The sequence below is a fragment of the Ixodes scapularis genome, unplaced genomic scaffold, assembly GCF_016920785.2.
Source record: "Ixodes scapularis isolate PalLabHiFi unplaced genomic scaffold, ASM1692078v2 PGA_scaffold1__304_contigs__length_218370807, whole genome shotgun sequence".
NCBI lineage: Eukaryota > Metazoa > Arthropoda > Arachnida > Ixodida > Ixodidae > Ixodes > Ixodes scapularis.
Window position 1 is genome coordinate 81,761,498 of NW_024609846.1, and position 22,290 is coordinate 81,783,787.

General features: G+C 46.2%; 1 protein-coding gene across 3 annotated transcripts in view; it reads right to left on the reverse strand.

Annotated features, from left to right (window-relative positions):
- Positions 1 to 21,352: 21,352 nt before the first annotated feature.
- LOC115330264 (testis-specific serine/threonine-protein kinase 6) overlaps positions 21,353 to 22,290 on the reverse strand; it is a 32,997-nt gene continuing 32,059 nt past the window's right edge. For all 3 annotated transcript variants that reach the window (XM_040209167.1, XM_040209166.1, XM_040209168.1), the window contains one exon: positions 21,353 to 21,761. In XM_040209167.1, coding sequence (XP_040065101.1) covers positions 21,516 to 21,761 — 246 coding nt within the window. In that variant the 3' untranslated portion in view covers positions 21,353 to 21,515. The remainder of the gene's footprint in view (positions 21,762 to 22,290) is intronic.

Genomic DNA, 22,290 nt, shown 5'->3' on the forward strand with positions numbered 1-22,290 from the left:
TAGCGACGCCGGGCGGCAACCTTCATCTAGTTGATATCTCCATTCGTTAATTGAAAAGTGGTAAAAGACCTAAAAGACGCTTTGCATGGGGGTACGGCACGGGCCTCTGGAGGAGCGGTGCCTGTTCTTCTGTGAAATTAGACGATTTGCAGCGTGCGCGGACAAGGCGAGTGGTTTTCCGCGCCGCCGGGATGGCGGCCGCTTCGTGGGACGAACGTACCGTCCTTGTACTTTCGGGCTTCGCTCCTATGAAACAAAATCCGATTACGCCGGCCACGACAGGACGATTGCCCACGACAGGACGACTGCTGCTCGACTGCCCCATAGTAAGAGAATGTATGCTTAGCACCATACCTCTTCAAGACCCATTCATTCATTAAAGAAGTGATTATCTCACCGACTGGCGGGGAGCGACGTCGACGACGGTATCACCCTCGTTTTGGGCGATGAACAGTCGACGGGGTTAAGCCAAGAAGGACAGCACGGTGGTCTACAGAGGATTGTAACGCTATCAAAAGAGACGGACGCGGGATATGAGGTGTTCTTGCCCACAGGCCAAGTGATCGTCCGGAAGTTTACCGGCATGCAAAATGTCAATATTTTTATCTGGTGTAGCACGCATACCCGTGTTAAAGGGGCCATGAAATGATTCTTTAACTTCTTCTCCTGAGCTTTAATCCTCAACTCAAAAGAGAACAGTGAATCACGCGGTCGTGACATGCTAGCGCACCGGTGCGATGACCCCAAGCTTCCACCGTGCTTTTTAAGCACACCATAGAACTTGTCATTCGCAAGTGCGCTCATGTACACTCATTGGCCACGAACGCGAATTCAAATATTCATTGACGAATTGATTGTTGACGAGCGCGTACGTCCGAGTGACGCAGTTTTCGTGTCAAATGCGTGAGCTGGGGTCGGCTGACGTCATTTTGGCTTTTGTAGGCATTGCAAAGTGGATATTTAGAACCATACACACTTGATGATAGCATCATAGCACACGGACATTAATGAGTACAAAACGGGCCCAGCTACAGAAAATAAATATTACACTCGTAAAAAATAATTGTCTGTAACTTGTTAATTACAAAGACGAACACACCTCTGAGCATATACATTTAATAGTGTGTGATGATGCATTCTTATAGAGCAGGTAATTTCATATACGTCATTTGAGCAGACGCCAGCTTGTCACTTAAAAAAACAAAACACTGCGATTAAATGCAAGCTATTGCTAAAAAAGCACGTTATATCAAAATCTTCAGAACTGTCAATTTGTAAAATCGTCGATTAGTACAAAAGGTTAAAGGTCGCAGGCGCTTTCTCGCTTAAAGTTGCTGTGATTATTCGGTGACCGAGGGCTGAAACAACTTCCCCTAAGCCCTACACACGACGTATACCCTTCGTTTCGATTTTCAGAAATTCCAACATTCAAAGGAAGATAGAAAATGCGAAATTGTTACCCTAAGAGCTATATCGTAAGATCGTTGGTTAGTACAAAACGTAAAGATCGCAGGAGCTTCCTCGCTAAAAGTTTGTGATTGCGCGGTTACCTGGGGCTGAAACAACTTCCCCAAGGTCCAACATGCGACGCATACACTTCGCATTGATTCTCAGACATTCCAACGTTCAAACAAGGCTAAGAGAACGCGAAAATTGCATGCAAAATGTCTTATCGATCCTCGAACACATCCAGGAATATGAGCACCACTACGGCGATATGACTGATGCTGTCACACAGGTGCTAACATCCAGAGCGATCTTGCACAGAAAAGGTATAAAGTCACATTCTTACGGATCTTCACGTTATACCTGCGTCAGAGAGCACGAAGAAGTCCGAAATCGTCGGCAAGCAGCGGCACATTACGACTACCGCGCACCGAACAAGCTCGGATCCACCCGCTCTGGGCGCTGCCATCTTACCGGTGACATCACGGCTCTTGCGAGGTCACGTGACGAGTAGTCACTCGGTTGCTAAGGAACCGAGCCAGCTCGGCTCGTTGCTATGGTACCGCGTGTGACCAATCACGGTGAGAGGCGGTGCAGGGAAAAGCGTGGCGCTACTCTGGCAGCTACGCTGCCATATCGAGTGGCTCTAGCTAGAGTCAGCTAGAGCTAGTGACACTAGCTCTAGCTAAACCAAGTGCGGTGACGGATCGTTGACCGAGTGAGTTGTGGCACCGCAGAGCAGAGCACGTGGAGAAATGCTCGAGCGCGAGCTCCGTTCAAAGCACGGAGCTCACTGGGGACTAAATCTCCTCGATATGTTTGCGTTGGTCTTTCAAGTAACGTCAATTGTACCAATGCACGAGGCCCGTGTCTCGAACGGTCCTTAGAGGCAAATGGCGGGGCAGCACTAAAATGGCTGGCCCTTGAAAGCGAATGGCGGCGGAGCACCCGCTCGTGGCACGTGTCTTGCGCGTTTCCACAACAATGGTTGGCGGTACTTGTAGAAAGCGCCTTTATCAAGGGCTTTAGCAGAGACCCTGGGTTCAGTCGCCCATCTGCATCCTACCGTCATGCGATCGTCTACCACATATACTGCGTAATGCACGTTAAAGACCCAGAGCTAACAGTTGTACTGCATTTTTTATAACATTCAACGGGTAACAGTGTAACCCTACGAAACTGTTGCTCTCTAAAAAACTAACGACTAATTTTGAATCCGGCGTGACATTGCATTTTAATGTGTGCTTGCCTGTTCGAGTTCTTTTTTTTTTTTTTTGGTCTACATCTTTGATTATGCGGCTTTTATGATAAAACAGACTATAGTTGTTGGACTTCTATAGAAAAATAATATATAACGAAGAAAATGGCACGTGAAGGCAAAATACAAAAAAAAAAGACACATAGGTGCGCTTAATAAAAATAATAAAAATAATAAAATTGATTATAATTGGGTTTTCAAAAGGTCTGAGCGCACAAAAGGCTATAAAAGCGAGCTCGATGCTTTGGATGGTGAGCTTCTTTACTGGTAGAGTAGTTCACGCCAGCATGTTCGCTCTTGTATGTTCCGCTTCGCTCGCACGATAAAACCAAATACTTTACTGGTAATGTATTTAGTGAAACAAAGCTACATTCTGCATATGTGAAATGATCTCAATTTTTACGTGATTACACACTTGTTTATCCTTATTGTTTTTGTTTCCCACAACGATTCATCTCCTGTTCTTTTGTGTGCTACATGCAATGAGAGCACTGTAACCCAGGAGCATTCTACATCGCAGATTGCAAAAAAAAAAAAAAAAATCCTATGCTACTTGTCACGTGTGCCACGATCAATACAAAATATGTTAAACTTCACATGTGGCCGTTTGCGTAAATAAACAGTGTTGTTTGTCAAGAACAATTGCGACTGTATGAAATTACCTGGGAAAAACTTGTTCTAGGTATTCACTGGCATTCAGTGAATACTCACAATCGGCGCCGAGATTATTGGTAGCTGTCAGTAGGTGGAGTTTTTCTATCAATCCAGAGTTAGAATGTTTCCCCCTTTCTGTTGCAAGCAATCAGGAGACAAATTACACCAAATCTGAGGGTCATAAAGTATGCTAAAGTTGAGGCTTGGGCGAGTTGGTATATACTTCAAAGATTACGGCCTGAGCATTATATCTGTACAAGCTTTAGCTTTAGATGCGCTCTTAACTTTCGATACGCTCAACGCTAGTGTAAAATGTAGCGCTGTTTCTGTCTTAATCAGCGTACCACGTGCGTGCTTACACTATATTTTATACAACGTCAAACTATACCCGTTTGCATCTATTCCATTTTTGCACACCACTATTTGCGCGCATAAATCACCAAATTAAGACTGGTATATTGCTTTAACTCTGTGCAAAAGCTATTCACTGACCCAGAATCTTTGCCTGGGCAGTCATAGCAATTACCACTGAACTCGTAATAAAATTAATTCTTATCAATAATTGCTGCTTGTTAATTTTTAGCCTTGGCTTTTTTTTATTATGACTCCCGCAACAGTCCTAAGGTGGGTTTACCAAACTCAATATCTAAAACTGAGTGTCATATTTTGAGTTTTCCAGTCTCGTGGTTTTGTTCAAAATGAGTACCCAGCTACCTAAATGAGACACCTGACCGCGGAAAAAATAGTTCATTTGTTTTGATTTTTTATGTATTTAACTTCTCGAGCTAGAAGTTTGGAAACCCAAGTTTATCACGTCATCACGTTTTCCTAGAAATCCGCAAAGAGCCAAACGCACGCACAACAATAGGCCCGGCCCGTCATATGGCCTTCAAAATCACCGTGGACTGCTAACGGCGCACAAGAAATTTTATATTTTTCAATGCATCGGTTGTTTTGTTGTGCATGTGTTTCGCCATTTGGATAAGGATGATTTTCGCATTTTGTTCTGACCATATTTAATTGGGACGTGAGCTGGGAGCGTAGGCAATTGGCCTCCTTGCACGAGAACTGGCGCAGCCGTGCGCGTTCCAAAGAAAGCTCGTGCAGAAAAAAACAAGCGAAGGACCAGGAATGTCAAATTCAAGATATAGAAAAATACCCCACTGTATCGAAGCGCCACCACTCACGATTTGTCTCATTGATGCACAGGCCTGAGGGCGATCCCACCGCCATCTCTTGGTTCAGAATCACACTAACGAAGGGTGGGGTTGCACCTTAATGCGTCCCTGCCTAATGGCGCTAGGTACTTCCTTGTCCCCGTGGAGCTGGTCACGTGACAGAAAAATTCCTCTTGGCCGCAGCCGCGTCCGCGGCCGCAAGATGAGCAAACGGGCCTGGACTATACTCATTCAACAACACCGTAACATTTTGGTGGAGGTGCGGGGTACATCATCTTTCGTTCTTCGTTATCATCGCTCCTGATTTTGGTTGCAGCAGTCCTCCGCCACAACCGATCGACCTCCCAACCATTCTCCCGCCACGTGAACTGCCACAAATGCCAAAGTGAGTGGGACAGCGGTTCAACGAATATGAACTATGAGGGTATGAAGAGCGCCGTGAAAAAGATGAACAATGGACGAAATCTAGAGACAGACGCGAGCTTATGGTCCCCTGGCCTGTCCCCAGCCCCGTTTGTGTTGGTAGTGATCAGATGAATTCCCTAGCTTGGGTCGTGACGTATTGGGGCTGTGGCTGGCACAGAGGTCGGTAATGCTGTAGAGAGAGGCTGCAGGTTCAAGAAAATTTTCATTCTACGCGGCCGGCAGCAGTCATACGTATAGCCCTGTGTCTTCGGACTTGTCTTCTGTGTCTCTATGTGTGTGTTTTTAGTTTACTCTCGTGTTTCCTTCATTCATCGGCCGGGCCGTCCTCTTTAAATGAGGGGGTAAGGTGACGAAGAAGACGGTGTGACATTGGGGCAGAGGCGCATAGAGTAATATACACAAGGTAAACAGCGGACACTGCCATAGGTCCCAGCGGCCCAGATAGACTAGGGAGGCTCAAGTGAAGGTGGGTGCTACTGCTAGATCAGGGATCACGGGATATCGACGCCATTTAATTGCTAAATTTTGCAGGGAGTCTACGAGGCAAAGGGTCGTTTTATTTCCTAAATCAGGTCATCAGAGCCCATTAATGTGCTTGAATACTTTACGCAAGGTATAAATGATTACGTTTCCATAGCCACCAGTTTTGTTCCGATAGGTTAAGTATTTGTCTAACGCGAAAAATTTGTGAATTCCGCCATGCATCTTGTACGTTGCTGCTTGTCTGGCAGCCCTGCTTTATCCTCTCGACGTTTGCAGTTCCCAGAGCGAGAAGAAAGCGACAGAGGCTACACCAAGCTACACCAAGGCGTTCGCTACTAGCAATGGGAGGCGAGAGAAGGAAAGGCGCATGGAGCAACAGAGTTGCAACAGAGCGGGCGTCTGCTCTCGTGCAGGCACCATTGGCGCATATCCTTTCCCAATCTTCTCACTCAGGCGCCGTCAGTAAATCGCAAACGCTCTCCAGGTTTTGAGTTGCGCCCACCCTCACTTATTGAGCCTCCCAAGATAAAGCAGTGACAACTAGCTCTCCTAGCGGGCGGTATTAAGCATAATCTGGTTCCGGATTCGGTCAAGTTACTGCTTCACAGCGCTGAAGTTCCGGTCAAGTTAATTTCGGTTTCGGTTTGGGCACTTCTGCTCCGGTTCTCTGGTACCCTTCTCCTTCACTTTTTCTCCCTCTCTTTCCTCCTCGCCTTCCTCCTCGCTAGGCTCTTGGGAGCTCCGCAGCTCCCGGAGCCGCTGTTTTTTTTGTTTTTTTTTTGTTTTTTTTTTAATGTTGACGCAGTTTTATTTTTAGTAGAACAACAAGGCGGTAAGTTGGGCTAGTTGGTTTAACATCGTCAAACGTGAAAACAGCGCAAAAAATTAAACAAAGGACAAGTGAAAGAAGTGCACGGACAAAGCGCTGAGCAGTAGCAAGCCCTACCAGCACACACGGTCCTGTGTGCTGGTAGGGCTTGCTACCTCTGTACATCCTCAGGGTGTCCTAAAGTTCGTGGGTCGCTCGATAGGTTAATTCCGCCCGATCAGGCTGCGCTCCATTCGCTCCCCAAGAAATCACACAACGGGAAGTTTGGAAGTAAACATAACTTGCTTTAATCTTTTCTCCGGTTGCCGGGTGCCTCTCTTGTTCTCATGCCCGGGAGACGGCCTGGCTGTCCTCGCTGACCACTGGCCGCCGGTCCTGAAGCAGCGGAGTGACGGGGAAATATGACGGCCCGCTCCAGCTCTCGATTCCTGGCGTTCTCCTTATGCCTCACGTTCTTTTCCTTTTCTCGAGCTTGACCCCCGCAAGGCCCCCGCTCACGCCTCTCTCGGCCGTCCTCTTCTTCTCACGACGCCCCCACAAGTTTCATAGATGTCCTGGACCGGTTTTCTCGAAGCGATGGTAAACCCATTTTGGTAAACCACGGTGCCTAGGAAGGGAAAAGTACCTAGGTACTGTAATAAACGGCTGGATATAGAACAACAATTATTATTTTTGATTAGGCAATAAGATGTGCCATCTATCGGTGAAACAAGCCAGTCATTTTGTTTGTCCTCTTTTTCCGCTGGTTGTCATCGATCTAGTATGGTATTTTAAGTCAAAATATAGTAATGTTGTACTTGAAGATCAATTTATTTGCTTCCGATGCTACGAAGAAATTTTAGCTACTATGCTAGAGTTTGTCACGAATATTCAAAAATGTAAAAAACATTTCCTTCAATATGTTTTGCCATAAACAACGCATAACTTTCCCGTGTTTCTTCCAGTCTGGCAACGCCGGTGCTGTAGTCTCGTTTTCGTTCCTTGCGACGCACGTTTCTGCGATTCCTGCTGATCTCAACTGTTTGCCCTGTCTTCCGTTTGCCCAACCGATTCACCGGTGACGAGAAGCTAAGCTTCTCGTCACCGTTGAATTGCTGGCCACCGGGGATATGTAGAAACCTCAATGCAGTCGGCATACTGTCGGCGCACTGTGAACAAAAAAAAAACAAAAAACAGTACAATGTCTCAGCTGTTCACCCCGAACGAAGACTTTATTGAGGATAACCCCCTTTCTCCGCAAAGTATTCGCTGCTCACGAGTTGGCGTGCGTAGTGTAACAAATTAAACGTCTTAGTCTAAATATGTACCAACACTCGTTCGCAAAACATTTTTTTTACTCACCATAAAAACACTTGCAAGGCTTATGTACCGTCATATGTCTTGGATCTCGGACTGCTGAAGAGTGATGCGTTCGCGGAATGCTGCCGTCGGTTAGTTTAGTACTCCCTCTAAACTATCGCTTTGCTTGACGTGCTAATAGGTTGATGGTGAGTCATTAATATAATAGCCAGATCGAAATGAATGTTCAGCAAAACCAAGCAGAACTATTAGCCCTTATTAAGCGACGCCGCGGCCATTTTGCTTCTAGGTACTGCTCCTCCCTCGGCGCCCCTGCTCTCTCAGTCACGTGACCTGGAATTTCCCCTTCTAGGGACAATAGTTAACTTTGAGCCACGGTTCGCGTTCGAGAAAACGGGCCCTGGAGGTCTCGTGGACGTCTATATGATATATATGCTGCTTGGGAACTTTATTATCTCAATTCGATAGTGTGTCTCGCCGAGTTTTTCCCCAAAAATTTTATGCACGCGTTTGCCGTCTTCAACTGCATCTTTGTCGTCTTCAACTTCAACCAGATGCCATTCATCACGTGGTTTTTGTGACGTATTAGATTAGAACTATTTAGTCGTTTTAAGTACTTTAAAATTTTTAAAGCCTAGCAATTTAAAAATAACTACTTCTCACAGATAGTTCTAAATAATTTTAACCAAATTACAGAGAAACGCCACGCAGCGGTGGACATTAAACGCACTATCTGGGCTGTGACTGCCATGCTTTCTTTACGTTTACAATATTACTCTATGAATGGCGTGCCTGACCATCACGTGCCACGCTCTGCGCGCACGGCCCGGCTTCCATAAAATATTTTCTATCTCATTGAGCGGACGCGTCATTGTCATTTGCTGCCGGCGGCACATCTTCGTAACTGATGCAGAGGCAAGACGCTCGAGGACATGTCGCATATGCAAGCCGAACTTTGTCCAACGCATAGATGAATTACATCATCAGTGGAAAAGAATGCCTTACCGTAATTTGGGCAATCAGCAATTTTAGTCCTTATATATTTGGGCATCTGTTTAAAGTGGTTACTGACCGTCACGCTCTGTGCTGGTTATCAAACTCGAAAGATCCTTCTAGACGCCTGGGACGATGGGCACCAAAACTCCAAGAATACGACGCCTCCATATTTCATAAGTCTGGGAAACAGCACGACGAGCCTGACTGCTTATCTCGGAGTCTCATCTAACTCTCCCCAGAAATTCTCTCTTCTGCTGTGGCCGCTATTCGCGACTCCAACTAACTATAGGTGGCGCCACTCATTTTCCAAGATGGCGGGTTTAGTGAGGGTCAGAGATGAGTGCCGCTGTTGAGCCTTTCTAGTGTGCTGGCTTCGCTGAGCGACATAAATTATTTCTGGTAGTACGAGGAAGCTAATGTTTTATGAGCGCAGGTCACCTCTTTAACCGGAAAACAAGAACGGTGTTTAGCGTATTAATTACGGAAAGATGCGCGTTTTAATTCTGGAGTGAAACCGAAATTTACCTCTATTTTGGATTTAATTTCTCGACAGAGATCTTAATTTCGGATTCTTTCATGACTCAAGACGTGTCAAACATCGTAATTATTTACTTAGAAAAGTTGTTCGCGGAAACTTTATTTTGTGACATACTGTTCGATCCAGGCTGATATTCGTAGTTGTTGGAAGAATCGGTGCTGATATATGTGCGTTCTCGCTGCCTTTTTCTCGCTCAGATAATTGTCATGGGAAATAATGACAATTATCCCAGCACAAGAATAAGAGAATAGTTTCAATTTTTACAATATGTCCACGAAACGCATAAACTAATAAACGCTGCTGTCACTGCAACAACACCAGACGAAATCCGAGTCAAACAGCTGAAGTGTGTGTGTGTGTTGTTATAGCACCGCGTGAGGCGTAGGACTTCATATTACGTGAAGTGTTTAACTATTTGTCTATCTCGATACCTATGTCAGAGTTTTTCATATGCTAAAAAGAAAAGAGAATTATACCTTTCTGGAAAGACTATTATGGTTAAATAGAGTATTCTCGTGATCTTGGCGTTAATTAGAGGCACACATTGCCGCGATTTGTATTAATAATAATAAAATTAAAATTCACATATTTGAATAAGTAATTCTTCAAGCTCTAAAACAATTTGTTCCTTACGATCTAATTTTAAACGCGCGAAGAAATATGACAATGAAAAATGTGCTAATTATCATCACTGGTTCCAGTTGCTGTATTTTAATACTAATAAAAGAAAAATAGTATAAAGTCAATGAAAACATTGTAGCTAATGTGAGAAATCCATGTAAAATTACATTAATTGTGGGTAATGTATATTGTGCTATCAAAGTCGCGACTTTTGACAATCGGCGAAACGTCCAAAGTCGCCGCCAATATACTTCCAGACCAAATGCCCAAAAGTTAAAAAAAAAGCCTTTTTTTAATTACTAGTTTTTTCATAACATTTATTTACTTTTGTACTTGCTCGCCGTCGTTTTGCCAATCTCAGCCTTTCCAGTTCGAAGGAACGCCAAACTGCTTGCACGTCTGCTCACTGCAGCACCTTTCGTTGGCGTTGGAAGCCGGTGAAACAGTAGTAAGTTTTAATATTGCTTATGCGAGCGAACTCAGGCCTTGTGTGTTTGCTTTAGCTTTGCGCGTTCCACACTGCGCGTGGGCGGAGCCCGAAATTGCGGTCTTGGATGGCGCATGGCGATGAGGCGCACGCACAACGTGGGGCACGCAACTCTAACGCAAACGCACGCTGCTTGCGTTTGCTTCTATGCGCAATACTAAAACTCTCCAGTAAGGTACAATCCCAGACCGGCTGCAGCACTACGTTGGGACAGTGAAGAGTGTTGTTTGCGTTCGGAAACGACATTTCGCGAGCCATGATCGCGAGCAGTTCCGCCATGCCTGCTGAGCAGGAGAGTCGGGGGACCCTCACTAGAGCGCTTCCCGTTTCCGCCGCGGGAGGGCGAGCGTCGAGCTGGAGACGCGAATAGTTTTGACCTCTAGTTTGGATTTTGCTCTGGAACAAATGAGGGACCCACACTTATCACAGATTTTTAACTGTCTCAACAAAACACACCTTACCCGCCACGAACAACGGCTTGTTGATCCCTACACAATGCAGAATGACGTACTGTAACGTCGCAACGATGACCCACATGTTCACTCTGTTCTTTGTTTTTCCAAGACATCTACGACCTGATATCTTAGGTGCTCTACATGATGACCCCACAGCTATAGACACCTGGGCTTTAATAAAACTTATATGCATGTGCGCAATACCTTCTACTAGCACGGCATGTACCGCGACATCTCCAAGTACGTAGCATCATGCGTCCAATGTCAGCGATGAAAAAGGCCAACGACCGCACCATCTGGACTTCTCCATCCTCTCGATCCACCTCACTGCCCATTTGAACACATCGGTGCCGACCTGTTGGGGCCCCTTCCTCCTACACACAACGGTAACCACGGGGTCATTGTTGCCATAGACCAGGGGTGGCCAAGCTGCGGCTCGCGAGCCGCATGCGGCTCTTCGCGTATTAAAGTGCGGCTCGCGGCTCCCTCCCTCCCTCCCTCCCCCCCTCATTCCCCCGTCTCCCTCCCCAAAAGAGAAATTGAACGCGTTTTCAATCGGAAGACAGGTTAAGGTTTGGTTATCCTGTGCTATTGCTACCTTACGTACAGTTGGACTGCTCTTGACTCCTGTAGATTGCAAGTAGTTCGAGTTTTGTTTTTTGCTCTAAACAAATGTTTGCCCCCCCCCCCCCCCCCCCCTTGCGGCTCTTGGTTGTTTTGTAGTTTTGTATGCGGCTCTTAGGCCGGGTCAGCCTGGCCACCCCTGCCATAGACCATTTGTCACGTTATGCAGAGACCGCTGCCTTAAGAGGGCGCGGTACCTCTATTTATTCGTCCGTTTCAGCCACCAGATGGCGCGCGGCTCTAAACGTGGTTGAACGCGCAACTTCTAGATGGCGCCAGTATCGAGGTGTGAAAAGGCCCGCGTTATCCGCTGCGTGAAATAGATCCCGAAATGTGCCGTGTTCTCCCGGCGGAGGAAGTCTCTCCCTCCCTCGCGCGCGCTTGGTATGTACGCGCGGTGGCCGAGTCCGGCCTCTGCGCTGTGTGATGCAGTGGGTGGCGCTCGTTTCTGTTCGGAGATAGGAATAAAAATGCCGGTCCCCTTTTTTACAAAACTCGTTTCTATAGCTTTTTTTTTTTTTTTTTTTTTTTTTTTTTATTTATCTCAAGTGACCTACAGTACCGCCTGTTCGAAATCGTCCTTTGCGGTGAGCGATTGAGAGTCAGGTTAGCATTTTATTTGGGTCAGCACTACACGTTCAATGGAGACCTCGGGCGGCGATGTAAATATGCATTGCTCCCCAAAGTGTGTCCAAGGCGCGCAATGACAATTGGAAAGGATATTGAAGGCGCGCGACCGTCGGTTGGTAAAATACGTGCGTTAGATTCACTTATTCAGTCTAATCATTTTTGCCAAGGTCTTTTATCTGTTTCGACAAATGACATGGTCGAGTCTATTGATAACCTTAGCTAGATTGGACGTACGGAGTGTCCGGGCTTTGAATAAATTTGCTTCGTTTATGTGAATGAATAACTGTTTTCTCTTTTCCGTGCTCGGTGCTACGCAAAAATCGCTGAGATGTTATGGTAGCTCAGTGTGGCGGCGTTTTGCACGCTGACTCGCTATTGCATTCGCTGTGCACAATATGTGTTCAGATGGAATGTGCCAAATCGTATTTCCGATCGATATGATAGATTTACTTTGCTACAGTGTTAATTATATTTTCCTTATTTAAACTGGTTCGTCCCTGATCTGAGCCTAAGTTCAAATTCGAAGGGCAGACAGACTTAGCGTCGTAACAGCCGTAATGGGCAGAAAGAAATTAGTACCATGAAAGAAAAACAAAAGGATACGAGGTGGCTCAGTGTTATAGAAGCAATGAGTGTGCAAAGGATGCCATCGTACGTGTTTTTTTTTTTTTTGTTTTTTTTTAACTCTCCGCATTGTTGGGAAACGCTCAAGATACCAGCAAAGACAGCGAGCTGGCGTGAAATTTCCATCGAGCGGAAAACGAGTGTCATTTTTATTTCATCATGCGCTTTCATTTTGATATGGCTCAAAATGGGCGCGAAATAGTAACAGGTAAGGCAACAAAATTTAGATGTTAGGTCTGGAGCACCGCCATACTCAGCCGTGTTGGGGGCATCTCTCGCGAGTCAATACGGCAAAAGTATTGCGCGTCGAACTGTACGTGAGAGTTATCCATTTCAGCGAAACCTTGATTTCGCAAAACTATTGTGGCTCGAGTCGTGGCTTCCAGTACTTGGAAGCCACGAGCGAGAAATAAATGACAGTTGATTTTGAAGGACAATCGCGACGTGGAAACCCATAAAAGAGAGTTCCAATAAGACGAGAGCTTCCCCTTCTCTTCAAGTGCGTGGGTTACACTCTCAATCCTGCACCTGTGGTAACACTGCAGGTTCCTAAAATCGCCTTGAAAACGTTCCTGATCGCAACAACTTTTTTTTTATTTTGTCGAGGCGCTATTTCATTTTTTTTTTTCTTTTTGTCTACCTTGATACCCCATCAGCGCAAAAACTACCATAAACCAAAAAAAAAAAAAAAAAATAGTGGGCATACAACGACAACGCACCAACTGGGACCCGAGTCAAGGCAAGAACAACCAACTACTAAAAAGGGAAAAAAATCATGTTCGCATACACAGACAGAACGCCTCCATCAAAAGAAATGAATCATGCGCTTGTTCTGCCAGTCTCGTTGTGCGTCTGTCAAAAGCCACAAAGGAGGAAGACAATCAGCGCCTACACCACTCACCTCCCCCCCCCCCCCCCCCCCCCCCCCCCCCCCCCCCCCCCCACCACCACCACCCCTAAAAAGAAGAAAAGAAAGGTTTCTTGGGCGCGCGCGCGGTCGCCCAAGCGATGACCTTGGAAGGGAATGCGATTGTAGCACGTTTGTCCCCCGGTTGTGCCCCTGTCTCAAATGCCACGGTCCGTTTCTCCCAAGTGCCCGTCTTATCTTCCCGAGTATCAACTCCGCAGTGATTCTGAATCATTCCGATGCTTTCCAAAGTTGCAAAACTGTTAGACGAATATTTGCACAGAAGTATGCACTGTTCGCAGAACTATCTACGGCGCTAAAATTCAAAAGCGCCGTGTTGGATTCGGGAACTCGTGTAGGTTTAGCTCATTGTTGGAACATTCTTATTCGCTCGATGAACTCCACAAAACGTGTAAATATTAGAATGAACTTTCCAGAGAACGATAGTTGTTGTCGGGGTTCCAGGCGACCGGACAGGTCGCAATTATTGGCTGATTAAAAATTTTATTTCATAATCACAATCGTATCATCAAGGGCACGCCATTTCCTCATCACTTCTTCTACGAAAAGAGTTGCTGTATTCGTAGCACACACAGACGGAAACGGTTGAGACTGTGCCCAAATAATATCTTCTTTTGGCAGGTACTGCGCAGCGATTACACACAATGCCTCTAACATAAACATGCTGCTCCACATGTCTATTCACAAGATGCAATACATCGTTCTCCCAACTTTGTTGAAATGGGCATGAAAGCGCGTAACCGTCACTTTTTTGAAGTTCTACTTAGAGGTGAAGTGTTTACCGTAAAAAGTCGTTAATTATTTATTTTTTTCCGTTCCACTACAAAGCTCGATTCACTTAAATTTTTGTTTTTATATCGTCTCTACAGCGCTTTTACGTCGGTAGTTTCGTGTTAGAGGACATCACATAATGTGCGAAAAAAAAACCGGTAGGATCGATGCTGCATAGCCTTTTTTTTGTGGACACCAAGAAAACAAAAAAGATAGTAGTTGTCTTCACTTCGCACTGCATGTTTTAGCACGGAAGTTCCTATTTGGTTATGATGTCTTTATTTTCTTAAAAATTGTATACAGTAATTTAAATTACCGAATTACAAAAACGTCGAAATTGTATAATTGCTTTTCGTTGGGACGCCATGACGACAGCGACACTCGTGTTCCCTCGTGGTTTTTGACAGCATTTCTACGATGAATTGCCAGGATCGCGAGATGCAACAGCGTGACACTCCGTCTTCTGTGACGTCATTTGTTGCACTTCGGGACCACTTTTGATGTATGGCCAGCATAAGACGCTAAACACACCGGTCGGAGACGCGCTGCAGGTGCCATAGTACTGCTCCTAAAAGTAGCTGTCACGTGCTTTGCTCCGCGACTGTGATTCCCTCACAGCAGCTCTGACTGAGGGTTGCCAAATTACGGTGAAACGGAGTATAGACAAAACAGACCGGAAACGAGCTGCCAGCATACGATAGTCGAACTCCAACAAAAAGGATTAGTTTCTTCCCAAGCTGGACGACATTTACCGGGCATCTTTAGAGCTGCGAAGCTCAAAATCACGCGTACTCATAAGATTTTTTTTTTTCTCGCGTGTTTGTGATTTTTATGATGTCCTGCAAGCAAGAAAAAAATATATATGGTGAAGTCACTCCGAGGGGGTACCGATAACTGCGAGCCACGAACATGAAGGATTCGCTAACATCCGTCAGGGGTGTGAACGGTAAATCGTCACGCAAACATATTCTCACGAGCTGCAAATATTTATTTGGCTTAGCAAGTAGAATATACTAACGACATGTGATTATTGTATACAAGATACTATTTCTCGGTTCTTCAAAACCATTTCCCTAGTCTGAACGGTCGCGCTACGGGCCGCGGCTAGCCGTGCCCTCGATAGACTACGGAGCTGCGTTGTGTCGTCTGCTACTGTACCGCCAACAGGAGAGCGATAGCTCTGTGTGCTCCACAGATGCGTGTTGCGGTATAACTCTGTACGTCTGTCCTAGAGGAAGACAAAAAGATAGGCTCTGTGACCCCCTCCTAAGCTAACAAAAACAAACAAAAGTATACTCGTTCGGACTGAAAGGTTTACAAAATAGTGACCAGACATTGGAAAAGCATATGTCACAGAACTTGGTTTATGAAATGGCATCATTGTTTCGAGCAAGAAATCACCTGCTCACCACTGGGACGATGAAATCGTCACTATTTATTGCGTCAGGTATATTTTCGCTCATGAAGAAAAATTTGAACACATCCTTCTCCCAAAGTCCTATGTCGAATAATAAACACTTTTTTAAACATCTATGCACATATAACTCATTTTTTTCTACACTTGTATATACATGTTAATTAAACGACGTCAAACCGCATTTTTGATTAGATCTTCATGTCTACACCAACTACATTCATATTTTTAGGGCTTTATTGATTGATAACTTCAACTATAGTTAATGGAACACGATGGCTCGATCTCACCAAAAACCTCAACGTGCGAAGCTTCCACAGACGGTCGCTTGCGAGTATTCTCAATGTGAGACTTCAGAAGCTTTCGCTTGCCATAGGGAGCTTGATTTCGACTACAGCACTGCACGGGCCCGGAAAGCGCTGCTGTGGGGAGAGGTTGACTTACAAGATGACGTGTTACGTGGTCACGTAAGATGGCGTCATTTCGTGCAGCGTGATCACGTAAGATGACGTCATTTCGTGTAACCAGATCATGTAAGATGACGTGTTTGTGTCACGTGATCACGTAAGATGACGTCAGTTCGTATGAACTGACGTCATCTTACGACAACGCCAACAACATTAGTGCCGTCCGGAACCATTGACCTTAGAAACGCGCCTCTTCGCTTGAAGAGCTGATATGCGTTGATTGTTATTTGTTTCTTTTGCCTACTACAGACCATTCAAAAACTCGCCTTCTGGGTGACACCAACTTCGTCTGCTGGGCTGTGAAGCGCGTTCGAGCGTGCGCAATACCTCTCTAGGCCGAAATATTGTACACTGAGTATGCGTTCACAGCTCAATGACTTAGGCATTTTTCGTCAGGATGGATGCTCCCACGAGAAGAGCGTAATGGATATGTGAATAGAATTGGAAATTTGAAATGTTCTTGTCCAATCGCATTTTTCTTTGGTTATCAACGCTTTTTAGCGTCATCACAAGACGTTCAACCCATAATACACTGGTGATTAAAAAATAAGCACCGAAAAACATGCACCGATTTTCGCTCAAAAATAAACACCGGAAAAAACATACCGTAATCATTACCCATGTCACCTTTTTGGGTGATATGTGAATTTCCAGAAGAACAGCCCCTAGGAATACCCTGACTACAGAGCAGGCGACCCGTTTTTCCCCGCGTTAGATTGCGGTGACCACGAATCGTACGGAGGTCACAGGACGTCCGTGAAAAATAAAAGGGACGCAAACAACGATCTACTCTGTGCACGCTTCATCCCCGATTTCCACGACCCCAAGGCCGAAGGACGTTTGTGTGAAGGATAACGATAAAATAAAACTTTGCGTAAAAAAAAAAAAAGCCCGTTTTTAAAAGAAAAAAAAAGTAGAAACAAGCACAACGCGCTGACGGACCGCGAGGTTGTGGAACACCTCGCGGTCCGCTTGCCACAGGACGGTTGTCTTCGACCCATAGCTCCAAGGTGAATTTGCCTGGGACCGGACATTTCATCGAACGCCGTTTCGTCGAACGCCGTTTCATCGAATGCCGTTTCATCGAACGCCGTTTCATCGAACACCGTTTCATCGAAGCCGTTTCATCGAACGCCGTCTTATCGAACGCCGTCTTATCGAACGCCAGGGTGGCATTCCCGCTTCTTGAAGCTGGTCGGAGGTGCCCATTTCGGGTTCTGGAAGTTTTTAACTTGCATCGCCGCTGAACATCAACTGAAGGAAGACAAGCTGGAGGCGATGCTGAGTTCCCAAGAGCCTCGTCGCCAGAAGAAGGCCATAGTGGCAAGAAATGAAAGGGTCCGCCTTTTTTATGAGAACCGACGGAGCAAGGCTGCGGGGGACTTCTTGAGAGCAATTGCTTATCATTTGAAACAGTGAATGGCTGTCGCACGAACACATGAACCCCCGAAAGTTTTCAATTAAAATCTGAAGTGACTTATGTAATGTCCTCGACAAAGGACCCTTAAGGATTAATAAATGAACAATGAACATGAATGAACTTACTTTTGACTCCGTTAAGTCTTAGAACCAAAAAAAGAAAAAACAACAATGTTTCGTTGTAGTTTCATAAATAGCACCTCAGCTTTAGGTGCTGCAAGCTACGGGCAGCAAAAAAGTATCAATAGAAAGACATGAGAGGCTAGGAGGCTCACATGGCTAAAGTTGTTGCGCCTGAGCAAAACCTAAATCGCCTTCTGGTCTCCATGAGATGGGAGTGCGCTCTTACCGGGGGGAGGGCGACTTTTTATTTATTTGTTAAAATACCCTCAAGGCCCATCGGGTAATACAGAGGAGGTCAACAGTAACCACTATATGCGAAACAAACATAAAAAATGGGTACAAATATCCTCATGAGTTACTTGCATCAAAAAAAAAATTGTAACAGCTACAAGTTTGGAAATTAAAAAAACCTGACGATGAAATGGGTGAATGACTCGAAAATGCACTCGATCCGTGCATAAAAGAGCATCTTTCACACTCTTTATTTAAAAGACATTCGATGAAACGGCCGTCAGCGATTCGATGAAACGGCGTTCGATGAAACGGCGTTCGATGAAACGGCGTTCGATGAAATGTCCGGGAACCGAATTTGCCACTTGCGAAAACACGGAGACCTACCCAGCGAGAACCACGAAAGCAAGACACGCACACTGACGCCTCGGCGTGCAGAATGAAACAGGATACGGGCGCGGAATACGGTCGCGGAAGAACACCTCGCACAGTGCCGATCCGGCCGATCTCCGAACGGACGATTTCGCATTTCGTGGACAGCGAGCGCCACCGCACGGGAGAGAGAGGTACCTTAAAAACGACGAAAACAACCACCGACACCTTAGTTCTTTATATTTGCTGTAGTTACGGAACAAATCGACTTACACGAATAATTTGAATATTATTCGATTCCGTAATAAATTTAGAAGACATTAAACGCAATACTTCTTATGTTTGAATTTAGATAATTTTGTAAATTCGCTCCGAACGCAAGAGTCCCGAATTAGCCGATTTTGACCATTTTCATGATTTTTTAAAGAATATAATTAAATTTATGATGAAACATTTGTTGCGCTTAGTGACTCGATAATGACTCAATGTCTTTAAAGCCGAAATTTTCAAGAAGATCCGCGCAGCCGTTATTATGTGAGAATTTTTTTAATTTGGTGAAAAACCTCATGTATTCTCTATGGGGCTCTGAGGTGCGCCCCCTCTTAAGTGCGCAAATTCAGACCAAGTCGCCACATTTCTCTTGCACAACATCATTTTGCGACACGGCCCCCCTCGTCACATACTCAGCGATCGAGGAACAGTATTTCTTTCCCAGGTGGTACAAAACTATTACATCTTTGTGGAACCATTCATAGACCCACAACATTCACAAACAAATTGCTTGGTGGAACGTTTCAATCGCACCATAGCCGATATAATTTCCATGTATGTCCACTGTCCAGTCTGACCAACGCCAACGGGAGGCTGTTCTTCCGTTCGTGACTTACGCATACAACACTGCTGTTCAAGACACTCACGGCTATTCTCCATTTTATCTTCTCCATAATCGCCCTCCAACCACATTCTTGGACACGCTCCTACCTTACCGTCAAAATGACGAACTTCCCGACATTGTAGCACATATCGCGTGCTGAAGAAGCGCGCCAACTTGCCCGGCTACGCACACGTACATCCCAGCGACGCCAATGCCCACGGTATAACAAGACTCACCGTCCCGTTTCATATGAAATAGGCAACCTTGTCTTACTCTGGACGCCTGAACATCACCAGGGCTTGGCTACCAAGTTCTTCCACCGCTACATCGGCCCTTACGCAGCCGTGCGCAAACTGTCCTCCCTTTCATACATCGTGAAACAACAGCAAGACACTACTGACCGACACCGAGCAACCTCCAATGTAGTCCACGTCGTCCGCATGAGGCCCTACACCCTCCACCCACCACACAAAACCACCGCCACCCTCGTTACTATAAAAAAAGGCTTATTGCGGTTGGGATGACTGTGAAAAAAAAAAAGGGGGGGGGGGGGGTAATGAGAAGAAAAAGAGCCCGCCAGAAAAATGGCTAGGACGCGCGACAGCCCGAGCTGAGCCGGGCAGCACGAAATAGAAGTTGACCGCCAGAGATTGCCTCCAGGGGTGCTATGTTGCACTTTTTGAACTCCCAGGAGACTAGGGAGAAGGAAGTGACGTCAACAACGCAGCAAATGCAGATTGGATGTTGATTTTGTTTTCTTCTGTCAACATCCAATCTGCGTTTGCTGTATCGTTGACGTCACTTCCTTCTCCCTAGTCTCCTGGGAGTCCAAAACGTGCAACATAGCCCAAAAATTGTAAGGGTACAGGCGAGCTGGTGGAAGTTAACCATAGTTTTGTTTAACCCGAGACTGGGGTATTTCGGAAAAGGGACGAGAAGAAAAGAGGCGTCGCCTCCTTGTGGCCTCTTTTCTTCTCGTCCCTTTTCCGAAATACCCCAGTCTCGGGTTAAACAAAACTATGGTCAACATAGCCCCCCTGGACTACTCCTTCAGCGACAACATCGTAACAATATGTATATATGTATATATATAGAGAGAGAGACAGAGAGAGAGCGATAGAAACCTGGATATATAGACCTTTCCAAAAAGAGCTCTCTGGCCGCCGCCATTTTGCGAACCGAGCGACCCATATCAGCCAGAAATTTCTGCCACCTGCCTGAGCTGTAAAAATCCGGTCAGCGTGACTCCCCAGGTGCATTGTGCATTCGGAGTTCGCCGGCTCTTCTTGGAAATTTTTACTTTATTTGCCTGTTTAGGATGCTTACCTTTTCTGTGTTATCTTCCACTGTGAGAAGCAGGGAATACCTAGGGTGCCTTCATGTGCGCTAAATGGAAAGGGTGACCAAATAAACTTGTCTTTAGCCGTGTTAGAGACCTGTCTTCGACTGTTCATTTTTCTTCTACTTTGAAACTTTCCTCTTTTCCTGCCTCAGTCTCGGGCTAAGAACAAAATGGATACAAAACGAGTCTTTTCCGTTTGTTTTTACACAAAAACAGGCTTTCTAAAAGCTCGAGGTGACCACACTACAGACAAATGATAAAGAGTGGCACTGTTGTCGTATTTAGCACGATCTCGGTGGACGCCAGCGGCCCAGGTTTCGACGGAGAGTTTCCCAATTGAGTGTTTTAGTAACGTTGCCACAACTCCTGCAAAAGAAGCAGACGAACAAATGCGTTCAGCAAACACCCGTTGCTCTTGGGAAGGGGGCGCGACCGCGTCAGCAAGACGCGACCATGTTATGCTGGCAGCACTATCCAGGTGGCGCTGTAACGCTCGATTTTGCACGTGCCACGTTCGAATGCAAGCATCTGTCAGCATCTATAGACGCGCGATAACAAAAAGTGTAAAAACATTAAATAAAAACGAATTATGCAGCTCGCGGCCTCGGTGGTCCAGTCAGCTTTATTATTTCATTGCGTTCTTTCATAGCTTCCGTGAGCCCGTATGTTTCAGTTTACATGATAGCGAAGCCGAAGCTACTTGCAAAGACGTGTTCCCCTGAGCGATGCTGGCACTGCACGAGCGCGCGTGCTTGGAAGGGACACTGCAAGCTCGGAGCTCGCTCTTGTTGCCTATACTACGCTGGCACTTAGAATGGAACGGAGTATAAAAAAACTGTAGTGGGGGAAGCGTGATGACGCACGTTCGAAACGCGAGCCAAATATTCTATTGCGCTCGCCTGGAGCGCTGCTCAAAACTTGAGAGCTACGGGCACTCTATAGTGATGACGTACGAGAGAGAAACGGGCTTGCCTTGTCTTTTATGTAACCGCGCCCCAGATGACACGTGACACCTCTTCATTTCCGTCAACCGTCGGTGGCCGCGGCACTGGCGTCGCTGCCAGTACTGCCCTCTATGCTCTGCTTGCCGCTGGCGAAGTCATCGCTAGGTCGTCTGGTCCGGTCCTGGTTGGACGTCGCCGCGTCGTCTCCGATGGCCAGCGATTCCACTGCCTGTTGCCGCTTCAGTTCGCGCAGGCCGCTCGTCTCGCGGGAGCCGTCCTGAGAACCGCTGCTGCCTCCGCTGCGCTGCTCTTCGGCGCCACTGCCATCCTTTGTAAAACGTGCTGAGCGTGAGAAAGAGTAGCGGACAGTCCAGGACCATAGCGGTGGCCACGAACAATCAGAGCCAGTTGATAGTTGAGAACGAGCCTCGTGGCCACTCGTGGCCTTCCGGTTGGGCGTCAAGCTCCCTGATGCGTTTGTGTGGCAAGTACACATGCACCAATGCACGAGGCGTGTACCTCGTGATGCCATTGGAAGCTTAACTGGCGGCGAAGCACTAAAATAGGCTGCAAGCAAGTCGACTGACCGCCGTCTCTGCTGGTGCGGACAAGCCCATGGAAGTGCAAGCTCGCCAAAGCTATACGGAGAGAAAGACGTCTGTTTCTCGCGCAGGAGTTGCAGTGACGTCAGAAAGACGCCGAGTTCTGATTGGTTCTGATTGAAGGATAGTGGGTGGACCTCAAAGGAAACTGCCTGGAGGTCTACCCACTGTCCGTCAATTCAGAACATAGTCGAAGCTCGGTGTTCTGACGTCACCGGCGCTCTGAAGCAAAAGAAGCAGACGAACTCGCGCTCC